Genomic DNA, 18,572 nt, shown 5'->3' with positions numbered 1-18,572 from the left:
AAAATTATCATCATCATCATCATCATCATCATCATCATCATCATCCTCCTCACCAGTGCACGAACGGCCTGAGGGATGTTTTGTGTCAGCGCATTGAGACGAGTCCATGTATAGACCTCAGTGCCTACGCTCTGTTCTCAAATACACTCCATTACAGGATAAGAACAAACACGCACAAAACAGCCCACACTCATGCACTAAGGCATACACACACACACACACACACACATATATATATATATATATATATATAAATATATAATACACAGAATAACAGGAGTGTGATATATAATGCTTTCTCATCTAAAATGAATAGCATACACAGGTGTGAAGATGAGAAGGTGCACTGCTGCCAAACACACACCACACACACGCACACACACACACACACAAGCCAACAAACACACACACACACACACAGCTCATCTCAGAATGGGTACCTCTCAGCTTGGCTTGTGAAGGGAGCTCATGAAATTACTGAACAACGTTCCATATGGACATGTCACTGAAATGACCTGCTCTCCCCCCTCGTGAGAGAGAAATATGAAGAGAAAGCACAAACACACACACACACACAGACACACACACACACTCTCTCTCTCTCTCTCTCTCCATGCCTCCTGTCATCCTCACATTTCTGCGCCACGAGAAAGGAAGACAGATGGTTGCTATGGCAACAGGCCGTGTGATAGGAAGAGGGAGGGCGCCGTTTCCTGTGCTGGATTGTCTGTCTGTGTGTGTGTGTGTGTGTGTGTGTGTGAGAGAGAGAGAGAGAGAGAGGGAGAGAGAGAGTGAGAGAGAGAGAGAGAGAGAGAGAAAGAGTGGGTGGCTGTGAGAAAGAGCATGCCAAACCCAGTGTGAGTGGATATCAGGTGGGACATCAGCACTGAGACACAGGCATGACACAAAAATACAGAGCTCATAGAGGGGGAGAGAGAGAGTGAGTGAGTTACAGAGAGAGATGGACAGAGAGAGAGAGAGAGAAAAAAAGAGTTACAGTGAGAGTGAGTGAAAGAGAAGAGATTGATAGAGAGTAAGAAAGAGAAAACAGTAAGCAGACTTCTATAGGTAGCTGACTGTGTGTGTGTGTGTGTGTGTGTGTGTGTGAGAGAGAGAGAGAGGAGAGAGAGAGAGAGAGAGAGAGAGAGAGTAGACCTCTATAGGTAGCTGACTGTATGTGTGTGTGTGTGTGTGTGTGTGTGTGAGAGAGAGAGAGAGAGAGAGAGAGAGAGTAGACCTCTATAGGTAGCTGACTGTGTGTGTGTGTGTGTGTGTGTGTGAGAGAGAGAGAGAGAGAGAGAGTAGACCTCTATAGGTGGCAGACTGTGTGTGTGTGTGTGTGTGTGTGTGTGTGTGTGAGAGAGAGAGAGAGAGAGAGAGAGTAGACCTCTATAGGTAGCTGACTGACAACATAGAAAGAAAGAAAGAAAGAAAGGACGACAAGCCAAAAATAGAAAGAGAGTAGGTGAAACGGAAAAGAGAGAGGTACTAAATCTGCTGAAAAAAGAAAGCAGAAAGTACGACAGAGAATGGGAGAGAGAGAGAGAGAGAGGGAGAGAGAGAGAGAGAGAGAGAGAGAGAGAGAGAGAGAGAGAGAGTGAGAGTGTATATTTGCTGGGTGGCTGACTCATGAGTGTAAGTGAAGCCAGTCATTACTCGGCTGTCTCACACTGGGAAATAACACTCTATCAACATTACAGACAATTAATCATCAATTATATAATATATCACAGATCTATTTTAAGTGTTTATAATGTGATAAAACGTCATTAACACCGCATTATAAAGTGATGAATCGTGACACAGCTGTGCTGTCCTAATAAACTCTATTACAGCTCTATTACAGCTCTACTACAGCTCTACTACAGCTCTACTACAGCTTTAGTCACCTGCCTTTTCTACGTCAAAACAATTTACTTAGCTGAATTATACTAAAGGTAAGGTGTGTATTCATAGCTGTATTGTGGGAGGGATAGAGAGCGAGAGAGAGAGAGCGAGCGAGAGAGAGAGCGAGAGAGCGAGCGAGAGAGAGAGAGAGAGAGAGAGTATCTGCAGTGTATAAAGCTACATTCTGCAGCTGTAAGATGTTAAACGCTTATGTGCAACTCTGCCTGCTATGTGCAGCCCTGTGGAAATAATCTCTCTCTCTCTCTCTCTCTCTCTCTCTCTCTCTCTGCTGAGCTGCAGTGTCTCTCATCTCTTGGTAAATGCTGAAAAACTCTGTATGACTTATAGGCACCCTACTTTCCTACACACCACTGCACAGAAAGAAGAAGAGAAGAAGTGAAGACGAGAAGGAGCTGCAGTGGCCTGTGTGTGATGTCAGCAAAATGTTTAGAAGTTCATAGAAAACAACTGGAGAGAGGGAGGGCAGCATCCATCCATCCATCCTTCTATCCATTCAGCACATAAAACCATCCAACTTACCATCCATCCATCAATCCACCTACCCTACCATCCATCCATCCATGCATCCATCCATTCACCCAATAAAACCATCCATCTGTATATCTATATCTGTCTGCCTGTCTCTCTCTTTGACTTTCTATATCTGTCTGTCTCTCTCTTTGACTTTCTATATCTGTCTGTCTCTCTCTTTGACTTTCTATATCTGTCTGTCTCTCTCTTTGACTTTCTATATCTGTCTGTCTCTCTCTGTCTATCTAGTATATATATATGATGTGTGTCTCTATCTATCTATATCTGTCTATCTCTCTCTGTATATCTATTTCTACATGTCTCTCTCTCTGCCTGTATCTGTCTATTTCGCTCCCTTTCAACCTATATATGTCTATCTATTTGTATTACAGAGAGAGAGAGAGAGAGAGAGAGATCACAGGCCAGTCTTTACACAGGACTGTATTTGTGGTTATAGTAACAAATCTGAATGTGACACAATCAGTAACGTGCGTGTCAACATGTAAACACAAAACGTGCTACAGAGTCCCCGAATCCCAACAGACGTGAGGAAACATGTCATGTTCTTACCAGGTGAGTGTGTGTCCAGGCTGGGATTCTGTGCAGCGGAAGCGGTGTGTGTAGGGGAGCCAAGGTCAAACTCAGGTATGCGAGGGCTCTCCACAAACTTAAGCTTCCGTAGAGGGGCTGAGAGGATGCATGCACGCAACACACACATAACACATATACACACATACACACACACAGACACAAAGAAACACACACACACGAAAGGGTCAGAGGGGAGGACAAAGATCCAAGGTCAGAACAGAAAACACATGACAGATCAGACTGTGTGTGTGTGTGTGTGTGTGTGACAGACAAAACACAAAAAAGGACAACAATGGTCAACAAGCCAACATACAATTGTGTAGTGTTTACAAACACTTGTCCTGGTATGAACTTTCATGAGTTCATGTTTCGTGCAAGGCATTATGGGTAGCAAACTAATGGCCCTGACCTTAAATTTCATCATTCTACACACTCGTATTTCTCAGAGCTCCTATTCGTCTCACATTTTTATATAATTAATCTGTATTATTGCCACTTTTTGTATTAATATTATTGCAGTACATCTTTAAATTGCATCCCCTTTGCTTTGGAAATGTACTATATAAGGGCATGTCAATACAGCAATACTTAATGTATGTGAAATGCAATAATGTGACTGAAATATATATTACTTTAGTAGTAGGTTGATTGGTGTTGCACTTAAATGCATTTAGGAATGTACATATGGTCAAAGACTACTCTTAGGTCCACTAAGGGAGGAAATGCAGCATGACTGGCACAAATTTCCAGTGCACAGAGTAGATGCCCACTCACCAGAATGGCATTATGTGCGACAGTAATTTGATATCATTGTTATAAAATTTAAATCTGAGCTTTCACCTGTCTGTTGCATCAAACTTGTAGATGCTTATTTCGTGACACAAGTTTAACACAAAAATGACCAAGCAGACAGGTTCATAATAATGGTCCGGGCTGAGCCTTGGAGCATTGCAACAGCTTACATTGTCTCTTGCTGATGCAACAAAAGCCTATTTGTTACTTTAATACAAAACAGCTATACATATACTTTAACAGCAAAACAGCAAAACTATAAGGCCAAAAGTATGTGGACACCTGATCATCACAAGCATCTGTGGCGCTTCCGGAAACTGTTGCCAAAAAGCACACAATTTTCTCGAATGTCTTTTCCTTCACTGGACCTAAGAGGCCCAAACCTGTTCCAGCATGACAATGCCCCAGTGCACAAAGCGAGCTCCATGAAGACACGGTTTGCCAAGGTTGGAGTGGAAGAACTCAGATGGCCTGCACAGAGCCCTGACCTCAACCCCGCTGGACACCTTTAGGATAAACTGGAAAGCTGACTATGTGCCAGGCCTCCTCCTCATTAATGCTTTTGTGGCTGAATGGGCAAACCCCCACAGCCATGCTATATGTGGAAATCTAGTGGAAAGCCTTCCCAGAAGAGTGGAGGTTATTATAACAGCAAAGGGGGACTAACTTTGGAATGATATATTCAACAAGCACATATGGGTCAAGGGTTCACATACTTTTGGCCATATAGTGTATTATATAATTAAGATACAGTATATGCTGTGAATCTATCACACCCCAAAGGTGCTCTTGGATTCAGATCTGGTGACTGGGGAGGACACTGAAATACAGTGAACTCATGCCATGTTCATGGAACCAGTTTGAGACAACTTCTGCTTTGTGACATGGTGCATTATCATGCTTTAAGTAGCCATTATAAAGTAGGTAAACTGTGTCCAAAAGGGATGCACACTGTCAGCAACAAATACTCAGACAGGCCACAGCATTCAAACAATGCTTAATTAGTATTAAGGGGCCCAGTGTGTACCAAAAAAAACATTCCCCACACCATTACACCAGCTCTACCAGCCTGGACTGCTGACACAAGGCAGGTTGGGTCCATAGGCTCATGCTGTTGCCAGATTGTGACCCATACAACCTGCATGTCACAGCAGAAATTCAGCGTTATCAGACCAGGTGATGTTTTTCCAATCTTCAGCTGTCCAGTTTCAGTGAGCCTGTGCCCACTGTAGTCTCATGGTGTTGGCTGGCAGGAGTGGAACCTGATGTCATCTTCTGCTTTTTTAGCCTATCCGCCTGAAGGTTTAATATGTTGTGTGCTCTGAGATGCTCACCGTGGTTGTAAAGAGTTGCCATAGCCTTCCTGCCAGCTCAAACTAGTCTGGCAATTCCCCTTTGACCTTTTTCATCAACAAGACCCCTCCTCCAGCAGAGCTGCCACTCACTGGATTGTTTTTTTTTTTTTTTTTTGGCTTTTCGCACCATTCTATGTAAACTTTAGGTGAAAAATCCCTGGAGATCAGCAGTTTCTGAAATACTCAGACCAGCCTGTCTGGCAGCATAATAACAAAAAGGTCACATTTTTCCTCATTATGAGGTTTTATGTGAACAATAACCGAAGCTCTTTACCTGTATCTGCATGATTTTATGCATTGTGCCACTGCCGCATGATTGGCTGATTAGATAATTAATGGTCGTTGTTGGTGAGTGTATATATAGTATATATAGTTCTAAAAACTATAGACTTTCCCAATCTGAATGTATTTCTCTTTTCCATGTGTCTCAATCATAAGTTCTAGCATTTTAACTTTAGCTGCAGTGACAGCTGACAGGTTTTCCCAGACCAACACACACATTAATATGGAAATGAGTAACCTTATCCTGAATAAGTGTTATTAAGTTAGTTTTTTCCAAACTATCATTTAAAAAAATTGCTTTTCATTGCCTTTTTTATAGCATTTGATGTTCTATACTGTTTCAGAACACACTGTTCCCACCTCAGCCCATGCAGTCATTACATCGAGCTGTAAGGCAGCACATTTTAAATTCCTTGTGGTTGTACACTCAGTACCATGAAAGCCTTACATAATCAGGAGTAGATAGCAGCGTGGCCTAAGTAGTCATATCAGTAGTAATCCTATACAGAAGAGAAGGAACATGGCTAAATGTTGCACTGTTCCTGAAAGGAAATACAGCTTTGTATGGCCTTCACAAGATGGCTGAAGTCAATCTTTTTCAACATGCCCATGCCTAAGGAGTTTTTTTGGTTGTTGTTTAGCACATTTTGGCCTGGATTGGTCTTTAAACACTGCACAATAGACTTTGCTAAAATGTTGCTGCTGAAGGTTAGATCAATTCACACTATATTTTACCTGACAGTAAATCACACAACATATAAGCACTCCATTTTATTTAAAATGATTATACAGTTCATCATGAGCACTGACTAGGATGCAGCTTTATCTGGACTACAGCTCAAAGTTTGGTAATGCACTAGCTAGTTTGCGATCACTTTACTGAATTATTTGCTAATTTTATAGTCACAATGATAAGTATTATCAGTAGTATATAAATGTGCCTATTTACACACATATTTTAATAGCTTTAATCTGGCTAATGTTGTTAGAGATAGATGCCAGAGATAAATCTTTCGTTATCCTAGCTTAACTTACTAAATGGGGTATGATTTTTCTCATCTCACAAATGAAGAGATCAGTCAATAAAAACATTGATTAGTTTAATGGCCCAGTAACAAAACTATCCTTCATTCTAAAGATGGACAGAGAGATGGGAAAAAATGGATCTTAATATTGAATTATCATTGTTGTGGGTTTCCTCCAGTTCTCCAGTTTCCTCCCACCTCATAAACACATGGCAGTAGGTGTACTGGCTATGCCCCTAGGTGTAAATGTGTGGATGTGGGTGTAAATGATGCTCTATGATGAACTGGTGTCCTCAGTGTACTCGGCTGTGATTTAAAGGCTAATACCACATATTGAAAGAGTTTACTGTGTGTCACCTTTCAGCCTTCTGTCTGTACAAATGCATTTTCAGAAAAACTGGACCTGGTTACTGAAGTATTAACTGACAGACAAAATAGTGAAGTTTCAGTATTGAGATGGAAAGTGAATTAACTTGTTTTTGGGAAGTGATGGGGTCTATTCACGAGGATGCTGTTAGAAAACAAGTCACATGTAAATATATGGTTATATGGCTAATTACACATAAATGGGTTGCCTGGGTGCATAGATGTCATGCCTTGTGAGAACACTGTTGTCTTCCCAACCAGATCCTTAAATACACTGTGAAACAGCTACCTAGCTAGTTATATAATTTACCTTATGGTTTTCACTAACAGTACCGCCTTGGTTCCAGACCAAATAAGCAGTTTTGCAACAAATAGCATATAGGTCAAAACCACAAGTTGCCTATAAGAGCCCAGTTTTGCTCGACTATTGAATTTTAAAACATTTTACTGACAGAGAAATTTCGCCAGTGACTCATTTCTGTACCACCTACCATTAGTGTACACACACAACCACACACAGGCACAGTGGAAGTAAAGATGCATTTACAGAGGGCAAAGCTGGGAACTACATACCGTATACAACTCTAGTCTCCAAATAATGTGTTGTATTGTACAAAATGTTACATTCTGCCGCTAAAACATCTGTTCCATGTGTCTGTGATGCTCCTGAACAACTGGGATCCATCTGTGAGTGTATGTACTGTATATGTGTATTTGGAGGTTCATGTGAGGATACGAAAACTACACAGTTTGCATTTAACTAGTCCGCATCAACAATGATGGGTTTAATTTATGCAGAGAAAAGCAGTAAAGCTGCTTTGTGACAAAGTCTGCTGTTAAAAGCGCTTTACAAATAAAAACTAAAATGAAATTAAAACCCAATGTGTGCAATGAATGAATGTATAACTGTTCCGCCCTAAACTTTTTGTATTTTCTGAACCAGTCAAGCCAGTAAATCCACACAGGTCACCAATTTTCATTCAGTGTGTGCTCTGAGCATGGTAATTGCAAATGCAGACCGTCCTGCAGTTCCACAGTAGTAGAGGTCACACAGTGATGGAAGACATTTAGCTTATCTGCTAAGGAAAATACAGTGCATGTCAAGTGCATTATGTCTATGGAGGTTTTCAGTCTTCCAGGTCTTCCTTCTCCTCAGATAAGTACACTTGTACATCTTGATACATTTTAGCCACTGCTCCTTCTTTTCCAGCACGTGCCGATCCACAACAGGTGTTACAATCTCAGACAGTGATCACAGGTTGGCTCTGGAACTGACAAGCCGCTGTCCAGAAAGCTGATTTCATCTCAGCCTTGGATTCTCTCCAAGGCTTCCTGGCTGGATCACTCCAGGGAATTCTGCAACAGCTGCTTTTCTATCCTCTGCCTTGGTACCACTGACTCCACAGCTTTATGTATATCTCAGAAATGGTACTTCATACCCATGGCACTTGTCACCACTTAAAAATATATATCTGTTATATACTATGCTGTTGATGTAATCTTCCACGACAAACCTTACATTATCACTAAGGTCTATCACCTTACTGGTAAACTTTCCAGTTGAACTGAACATCTTCAGTAGTGTCTATCTAGTCCATGGTAATCAACTCACTCTCCTTAGAGACATCAACCTCCTATTAGACAAAGCTTCACCTTCCCATCTCCTACCATTTTCCCCCCTTTTTTAACCCTTTCCTCTGATTTACAAAGTTGTCAATATGTTGACTACTCTGAAAAAAGGGACTATGTGGTTGATCAGATTTAACAGATAATATTATGCAGAGTTTACATAAAAATATTGAGCTTCTCATCAAAATGTGATTTCTTTGCTTATACTAACTTTAATTTAAACAAGTTTCTAATTACTAGATTGAATTATGCTGAATTATATCACCGTGATGGTGGAACTAGACAAAAACCTTAAAGAAATCACCATGCCGATTGTGACGTTCATAGCTGCAGATTTAAGACCTTATTTGAACAGCTAGCTAACAGCAGAATGGGAAATAAAAGCCCTGCTTCAGAAATGCCCTCCTGAGCGTCACACCAGTGAAAGCTTGGCCAGAGAGCTAATGTTTAATTAGCCGTGTTTAATTTTGTTGCATTATAACGCACAGCTTTTGTTTCATTATACGTCACTAAGAATGGATCACACAAACACTATGTCATTATTAAGTTTTAATTGTTGTACTTTTGTAACGTTGAACATTTTATTCACTTGAAAATTGGAAAATTAAGGCACATATTAGGGCAATACTTATTTTTGCTATGAAAGTGTTATGGTATGGAATTTGAATTTTGTGTATCATTACACCCCTATTAGTATTATTTAGCAGTACTCTCTTTATGGATGGTGTCATGGTTGCGCCAACACGGTGCAGGACTACGACTCCCATCAGCCACTACACCTCCCCTGTTCACGACACTCACGTCACATGACCTTTTTGCACCTGATCTACGTTTATGTTTAATGAGCACTTGTATTTAAGTCACGTCTTGTACAGCACTCGGTGTCTAGCTTTTGTCTTTTGTTGTTGCTGTTGCTGTCTGTCGCTTTCTCCTACTCATGCTATGTTTAAGCTGTTACCTTGCCTCGCTATTCCTCGTTTCTGTTTCATGGCGTGTTTCACTTGTAAGAAACAAAATCTGCACTTGCATCCGCTTCCGTCTCCATTCTGTAACAGATGGATGCTCATTACCCAAGTTTAGCTTCTATAGATTGCTGGAAATGTCTCCTGTGAGAAGTCTACATACATATACATGCACAATATTCATCTCTACATATGTACAATGTTTTTTCCAGGGAAGTCATTCAGGTTCTTCTTCAGGTTCTTATCATCTCAAGATCTCAACTCACACCTGGCTGATCTTCCAACATAAGCAAATACACCTCTTGCTACTGATTCTGAATGCAGCAGCCTGACTTATCTTCAGGTTCACACTACACTCCTCCACTGTTGTGTTCCCTCCCCTGACTTTTTGTAACTGCCCATATTAGATTTAAGATGCTGATGATTACCTACGAAATGTGTATGTGTGTGTTTGTGTGTATTCTCTAATCAAAGGTCTCATTTTCTTGAGTTACTACTCAATACCCGACTCTGGAGAACTACAACAAATAAAGCGTATTAATTTTTTTACAGGCAATATACAAATATTAAAAAGATGCTGACGAAGACCTACTGAAGGCACCTAAGCCAATACTTCTTTGAAAACAACAACAATTCGAATCAAATTAAAGCAAATCAAACCAACTTTTATTTATGTACTGCATTCTTGTATAATAAATTCATTATAGTCTAACACAAACAGAAAAATATTGCAGTATACAGTATATGGACTAAAATTGAGCACAAAGAAGAAAATAAGAAAATATAAAACGACAATAAAAGAGAGAAATTTGACAGAACTGGATATAGAAACATAATTTATACCTTGCATAAGAACTGTTGGCATGATTTTAAGCTCTTGCCGTCTATCTAGACTGATCTTATACTGTTTGAAAAAGACTCCTACTGAGAATGTGCATCTCACTCAAACGGCGGATTTTCAGCAGGAATAGGTATACCTGCATGTTAGCAAGAGAAGCAATCCTTGTGTAATTAAGAGAAGATGGTTTTAAAAGAAGGCATGTCTACAAAAATGGTAACAGGGTTGTTTCAAGGTATCACAAACACTGGGTCTGATTTGTCAAACTACATATGAACAGATTTATTCATAAACTCTTGACAAGATTATTTACACAAGAAACGTGGCATTCATGAAAATCCAGTTGGTATCCATTCGAGAGCTTGTGTGTTTGTATAAAGGTACATATACAGATTATTCCTAATGTGAACCTCGATTAATAGATATCAAATCATATAAATGGCCAAACTTTCTACAGTTTACACTGTTAAATTTTATTTGTACGCAGGAATTTAATGAACATTTTGTGAAACTCAATCATTTCATATTTTGTATAAGATTTGAAAGAAACCATCCAAAACAAATCGACAAATTGGACAAAATAACATTAGCCAATTCAATTTGGACAAAATACTGTAAATTCATCAACATACGCATGTGAGTATGAAGAAATTCAGCATTTCCTGAGAACTTCTGTAAATCTGATGGGCAGTTTGGCCAACAAAAACATTCACGGACAGCTTTGGTCAAAGATTGATAAATGAGGCCCAGTATCTCTGTAGTTACAGTAAAATATCTTACACAACAGAGCTGCATGACACATGACATTCCTGAGTGATCCTAAACGGATAAACCTGTATAGAAGGCAACTGGTGGCTTCGGTCAGTGCAATGCTCTGATAATCGTGCTTTTGAGAATGAAAGCCACCAAACAGCCATTTTTAGTGATGCAGCAACCAGACAACTTAAAGCAGAAGCTCAGTGGAAACAATATTTTAACTGTGAATATTTTCACGGTCATGACTCATGACTTGCTGAAGAAAAAGATACGCAGAGAGGTTTAGAAGAGAGAGCAATGATTTGGAGCGCCACAGGATTTGGTGGATACTTGATCATATAATGTAGGACACTTATGAATGATCTTTTGCAGGAACCACATTTGACATATTGACATATCTGTGAGTTTCTGCAAAATATTGGAATATTGTGGCAGGCTAATTTTTCTCTGGAAATCTAAAGCACATGTGAACATTAGGCTGATCACAGACGACAACATGGTTATTCTTTTGCTTGGTGCAACCTCATCACCTGGCTGTGTGAGCTCTAAGAAACTGCAAGCAGAACAACCAAGAAAAGGTTAATTCTGTAGTGACATATACTACGTGGAGGAATTTCTATATTGATGATGTTTAATGGCTGTAGAAACTGTCCTGAAAGGAACAGTCATGTCTGAAGGTCTTTAAATTTATCATTGAGATTGAAAAGATTAAGATTCTTGTCTCTGAGTGAGGAAGATAAAGCACCAGAGGTCAAGGTTTTCGAGCCAACAGCTCACAAGAACAGAGCTTTTCATGGCCAGCTTCATCGACACACATGGGATTATAGTATCTGGAAAATTTCTGCAGAAATGACACAAAGGTGAGGAGATCACCTTACAGAAACATACTGAGCTTCAATGGCTGCAGTGGCTAGCAAGTCTTTACAATTTAGCAGACTTCAAGTTGGACAGGTGTGTGGTCATTACAGCATAGTGAGATCGCTTCAGCTTTGCTACAGTAGCTTTAGTGCAAAGGTCAAATACACTGTGCATTGCTAATGACAGAGGCAAGGGGCACATCTCTAACAGACATCCCGATTTACATATTCATAGTCCCAGGTTTACTGATAATAAGGTAGCAATAGCTTTTTAAAAACTGCTTGAAACTATTTTTGAAGGGCATATAATCAAAGGCAGGATGGACAGAGCAAGTTGTGACTTGGTGTATTCTGTCATTTACGTTCTTTTCTGGTGAATCTGATCGGATAATGGTACCATCTGCCTCCAGTGTGATGAATATAGTAAAATATTCTTTTCTTGTCTTTGTGGCTCCAAGTGTCATATCAGTGCCGGATTCGGGACCTCACTACAACTCCCAGTATGCATCGCGGACTACAAACATGTCTGCCGTAAACCACAGTTCCCAATCTGCTTCACAGCCTACAGACATGGCCGCTATGGACTACGACACCGAACACACACAAACTCTGTTATGTTCACAGTCACATACACACCTGGACTCAATCACTTTCACACTCCAAACTTGCACACAATGCGAAGTATTGCTCAGTGAAGAGTATTCTCCAGACGTACCAAGCCATATTATTGTGATTGTACATCTATAGCTCTTGATTCTCATTTTATTTCCTGGTTAAAGATTTTGCTCTTGTCTACCCTAGTCTCTTTGCCCATCGCCAAACCTTTGTCTGTGTTTTTTCACCATGTTTTTGCCTTCTGTTTTTGGAATTGTTTGCCAGTTAAAATAAAGCATTTTAACTTGCACCCGCAGCCATCTCTGCCTCCGGACACCATGGTTTTCAGTCCGAGATTTATCCAGAAAAATAAGCCGATTTAGTCAAATATTTAACAATGTATGCCAGGTTTTACAGCTTCCAGAATTAATTCCTCATTAGTACTTTTCATCCTAAAATGAAATGCTTGTAGTAGACCACTGAGTGGAATGATTTAGATTATTCCTGTTCTCATTTGTGGCATCTTGCAATAGGGAAAATAAACGCTAACAGGATACTGTATGTGGAGAGCTCAGTAGTGGGTCTAAAATTAGGTGTAGTGATTGTCAGGGAGAGCATATGAGCCCTAGGACGGTTTGGGTGTAAGCCAATCCATCTAAAAGAATGCCGTTTCACAGTAATGAATTCAGAATTTGAAAAATGAACATGAATACTAAAAATGCAGTCGGTCTGTGTGTATATGGGCTGTCTGAGATTGCATCGCTGTTGTTGACAAGAGAGCGAGTGGACAATGGACATTGTGTGGCACATGCATATCAGTGTGAAATTGGATGAGCAGCAGTGAATACCTTTGTGCAACACATACTCACACGGATACACACACTCACACACAGAGTGTGACATATCGAGCACAGCAAGCTCGTGAATGTGGAGCCCACATCACCATGGTAACCTGGGCAAGAACATGAACACCAACAGGTCTTCGTGCACCTTCCCCCAGATTAATATCCACTTAAATACCCAGCAAAAACATTTAACCACACACTCATTAGCCTCGGTGGACTCAACTTATACATTTACAACACACAAATCTCTAAGCAGAAAGTCATCAAATTCTATCCATATCCACAATCAGGAAGTCTGGTGAAGAAAATTGTAAACAATTGGCTAATGTTTACTTGAGACTTTTAAAAGTGTGATTATCAGCATTTAAAACACCAACAACACCTGTTCAGGTGATCCAATACACCATTGATTCTTGCTTGAAAAGCAAGAAAAACCTTTTCAGCCTCTTTCCAAAAGCAATTCTAAACAATGTTCAATAGACCAAGTGGACCATGGAGAATTCTCACAAGTTCAGCACTCAATGCAGGTGTGTAAATGCAATCTGTATAAAGCATTGAACGGTTTAAATGGCCAGCTTTATATGACAAATCAAGTACGTACATTTTTATAACTTAGAAAGCCAGATAAGGTAATGCTTTGGACAAACCACCTGCACAGAAATGTATGTAATGCTAGCTTGCTCTGCAGCAAACGATGCTACCTAGCTAAAGCTTGTAGTCATGGTCAGCTGAAAATCTCATGGCAGCTCAATACAAAGAGAAATAGCAAAGCTACTCCTGACCATTCTCGCAGCAGCAAATCACTGGGCCAAATTTCACGTGTTAATTGGCTTTCAAGCAGTTAAATGGAAATGCAATGGAATGTTATAGTTTGCCAAGAGTAAAAATGGGTAACTGCTGAGGGGAGAGCAGTGATGTAGCCATCTGTTGATCCATGTCGTCTACCTCGGTTTCTGAAAACAAACAGCCTCTCTGATATAAACCAGCCTACAGTCACGCTATTCAGTGTTTTAACAACTTGTCAAACTGTTGTTTTAGCTAAGAAAGAGGACCACAGATATCAACCCCACTGATAAGATGTGGGCTATATTGTGTATTTGGTCCCTATCAAGCAACATTATATCTAAACTATATCTAAATAACAAAGTAAGGCAATGCCCTTAATTAACAAACAGCCTACTTCATCACTTGAAAGCAATGTCCTCACAATCCCCTGAAATGCTAATGTTACCTGAACTCTGCTGGCCACCACAGATTCTGAGGGCAGAGCTTTATGGCAGGAAAGAGAAGTGGGTTCAAGAAGGAAAAAAAAAAATTCTACTGTTGTTGTAGTTCACCTACCACCTACCTACCAAGAGCTCCAATCTTGACTAATTTTGACGAACGCAACTTTAACTCTCAAGATTGCCAAAGAGCCTTTACCCTTAAAATGCTTAGCTCTGAGCTCATTTATAAATAATGTGAAATAAAACTTTCTGCTAAGTGAATAAATGTAAACCATAAGTGTAATTGTGTGGGCATCATTTTTGCAGCTAATGTAGCATACAGCACTCTGTTAGCATTAGAACAAAACCAGACAAAATTCCAGCTGTAATGACTTCTGCAATAATATCTGAAGCACAGAATGTTGTACTGAGGCAGAATGAAGTAGATCTTGTTGGTTGCAGGGAAAATAACAGGATAATTGCGCATTAAACTAATATCCATCTTAGTGACATTGGGTGTGACTCAGTGGATATAAATGGCAAATCTGTAGACCTTATCAGCTGTGCTCTAATGTCCTGATTTGAGACATGAGAGACAATTGCCAACAGACAATGCTGAAGGATTTTATTAAAAAAAAAAAATTATAATTAAAAGGAAAAAAAGAATAGAATCCGCAATTTGAATGAGAGTCCATTTATTCAATAATTAAAACTTGTGAGAACTGATAATAGGACTGATGAAATAGCTCTAATCTGACAGGACCATAATAATAGACCTTCTATACACAATTACACTACATTTTCTGCCTAATAACAACGAACAACAATAACAATAACAATAATAATTATCATCATTATTTATATACAGTATAATTCTTCACTGAGTTCAAAATCTGAAAGTGCTTTATAAAAGATTAGAAGGTCAAAACACGGTACTTGAGATAACAGTTAGTTATTGAGCTACAGAGTGTTCCTAAGGTTCTCTGGCACACTGTTCCAGAGGTTTGGGGCAAAAGGTGTGTTGAATTAAAAACGGAAAAACACAACAAAGTTAGAGCCAGATTTCGGTGTACCCAAACCTGGTATTGCTGTTCTGGCAAAACATTTAGAAGAAGGAAGCTTTTATGTCTTTTACGTAGTCTGCCATTTTGCGAAGCTCTGTGAATCAGGCTGAACTGACAAATATAGCTGTGTGTCATCAGCTTAGACAATATCTATGGGGCTTGTGGGATATTATACTGTACCTTTAGGGTCTGACATATGTCAATTTATAATAATAAACTTGTAATGGTCTGTCAAATAAGATCTAAACCAGGCAAGGGCTGTCTGTCTAAACCCATCTTGTTTTAAAACCTGTCCATTAAACTATCACAGTCAGTAGAGTGAGATGCTGGACTCAAGTCCAACAGTATCAAAACAAAGGTATATCCACAATCTGAGGCAAAGAGTAGGTCATTTACCACTTTAACCAGCGCTGATTCTCTGCTATGATGCTTCTGATCAACAGACTGAAAGCGTTGGGCAATAACTTTGTCCAAAATCTTAGTTAGAAAAGGTGTGTTGACGATTGGACAGTTGCTGATCGGAGAGAACAGAGGGGTCAAGTTGTGGTTTCTTCAGTAGTGTCTTGAAAAAACCCTCAGTAGAGATTTATTTTATAAACATAATCCAACTATTTAAATATTAGGCTCATTATTTAAATGTGTGCAAGAATATTTTGAATCTTTGGAGCAGTAGAGCTTTTTTATTCCCTTTCCTTTTATTCATAATTTATAGCCCTACTTGTTTTTTATTTTTATTTTATTATTATTATTATTATTATTTAACATTTTTAGGTTTTGAGTAAACCCATTCAATTGAAGTCAAACAGATTAGTGACTATATATTGAACTTGGTAATAAATAAATTTAATAAGGGTGTTGTAATTTCCACCACTGTAACAAACTTTTAAAAAATCACAGACCCCCTAGCTGTGCTTCGCATACCCCTGAGAACCAGTGGGTCTACAGAACAGCATAAAGGTACAGAGCTCATTATATCCAATAAGACTACACTCATCAAGATGTTCTTAGATAATGGCACCTCCTGGGTTATCATCATTAGAGGATGGAATAGACCATAATGGATTGCTGGCAGCCTGCTGCTAAATTTTAGCCCTTATGGTCTCGAATTTCTTACAGAAAATCATTGCAGCTGGAGAAATTTGAGAATCATAAATAGCCCGATCATTAATGTTACATTCTATCAAGTTTGAAAAGTAAGCTGTTCTGACTGAGACATGAGCCTGATGGTAATTATTGTGAGATTCTTTCCATGCTATTCAGAAGGTCTTCAGCTTCCCTCACACTGTCGGGAGATTTGCTTAAGGATGTGCAATTGTTCATAGTACCAAGGGACAGATTTTCTAATTATTGCTTTTCTCACACAAGATGGTGCTACGCTATGTAAGGTAGATGTGTATTTGAGTCTGTCAAGCTAGAATCTGTCACATGGTACAGTGCATAGTTCACACTTTGATATGGTAGGTTATCTATGACTGCTGCAGCTGTGAGTGGTGTAAATACACATTTGCTAAATTGGCCTAATGTAGTGGCAGAATTTGTACATATCTGAAATTTTAAACAGAGAGTGAACAGATTTCGGTAATACTAGATCTAGAATTAGATCTAGGTTGTGGTTAAACCTATGAGCCGGGCTTAGGGTATTCTGAATAAATTGCCAATATTTACCTCTTTGTCAGCAGACAAAAAGAAATTAAATAAGAATTCAGAAAGGTCTGCAGGTATGAACTTTGTTTTGACTAATCAGAAATGCCAATGCACAGAGTAATATCAAAATGCGTAGTGAATGAGAATTGCTGTAATAGCTGTGGAGACACACAAGCAAGAAAACATTTCTTTCCATCACGTAATAGCAAGAAAATGGCCAAAGTGGTCTATGCGGTACAAGAAACAGTGCATCTCTCATACTACTGGAAATCAGCACACACACACACACACACACACACACACACACAATGCTTCAATACCACTGGTATTAGCTGAAGAGATAGATGTAACACACTGGTAATCCCACTGCTCTGTTTTGTAAGCAAGTCATTACCAAGACTATTAATAGCACACTGCAGCTCTCTCTCTCTCTCTCTCTCTCTCTCTCTCACATTCACTCACTCTCTCCCTCTCTCCCTCGGGCTTGAGTCCTTCTCAATCCCGTTAAGCCTTTGCTTCAGGAAATTTGATTGGCACTGCCTTTTTGCTGTGTTCCTTCCATTATTCCTTAAAAAAACACTCATTCAAAAACATTATGGGTGGAATGGTCTGAAAAATTTAAGGTGTCATAACCATAAAACTCAATGTCACGGTATTCAGAGTATCATTAATATTGCAGCAGCATCAGCAGGGCAAATCTAACAATTTCTAGCCGGAGACACTGACTATTTATTAGCAGCCCTCATCATTCGGTAGCTTAAAAAAATCTTTATAAATCAGGCAACACTGTTTAAAACACAGATACAGAGCATAATTTAAAGGCGATTTCCTTCATCATTATGATCTATACCTATATGGCACAATGTTGACAATCAACTGTTTTTAAATTCCTTTGTCATAGCAGTATATTGTCACATCCCATAACTGACCCCTGCTTGACCAATCAACACACAGCCTTAGTGCTGTTTCACAGTTCACATGCTCGAAATAGATAGAGACAAAAACAGCCTGATTAATACAGAGTTTTTGGAATCAGCACTGATATTTGAATGTAGTTAGACCACTGGTAAATTACCAATACCAAATATGTCCACCAATATTTTTATCTTGTTAAAAGTAATAGAACTTAATAGAATAGAAATTGTTTAGCAATAAAAAAAACAATTCTGCATCAATAAACATATTTACCATTTTCATACTGTTGGCTGCAATATCTGAACTAAATGTAATGGTTGTTAGTAATCTGATCATACAATACAGCACCGTTGAAAATGCTATAAATTTACCCCCTTGTTGGAAAAGTAAGATGTGTCAAGTAAACAGAGAAACAGCATTTTAGCTTCTGCTGC

General features: G+C 39.3%; 1 protein-coding gene across 11 annotated transcripts in view; it reads right to left on the bottom strand.

Annotated features, from left to right (window-relative positions):
* The window catches only part of tanc2b (tetratricopeptide repeat, ankyrin repeat and coiled-coil containing 2b), a 173,066-nt gene that overhangs the window by 52,636 nt on the left and 101,858 nt on the right, over positions 1 to 18,572 (bottom strand). For 9 of the 11 annotated variants that reach the window (XM_053238589.1, XM_026915009.3, XM_053238593.1 and 6 more), the window contains one exon: positions 2,989 to 3,105. The exons of the other annotated variants lie outside the window; for them this stretch is intronic. In XM_053238589.1, coding sequence (XP_053094564.1) covers positions 2,989 to 3,105 — 117 coding nt within the window. The remainder of the gene's footprint in view (positions 1 to 2,988; positions 3,106 to 18,572) is intronic. 11 annotated transcript variants of the gene reach the window in all.

Source organism: Pangasianodon hypophthalmus, chromosome 12, assembly GCF_027358585.1.
Source record: "Pangasianodon hypophthalmus isolate fPanHyp1 chromosome 12, fPanHyp1.pri, whole genome shotgun sequence".
Classification (NCBI taxonomy): Eukaryota; Metazoa; Chordata; class Actinopteri; order Siluriformes; family Pangasiidae; genus Pangasianodon; species Pangasianodon hypophthalmus.
Note: the sequence above shows the minus strand (reverse complement) of the source record. Positions and strands in the feature narration are given on the sequence as shown.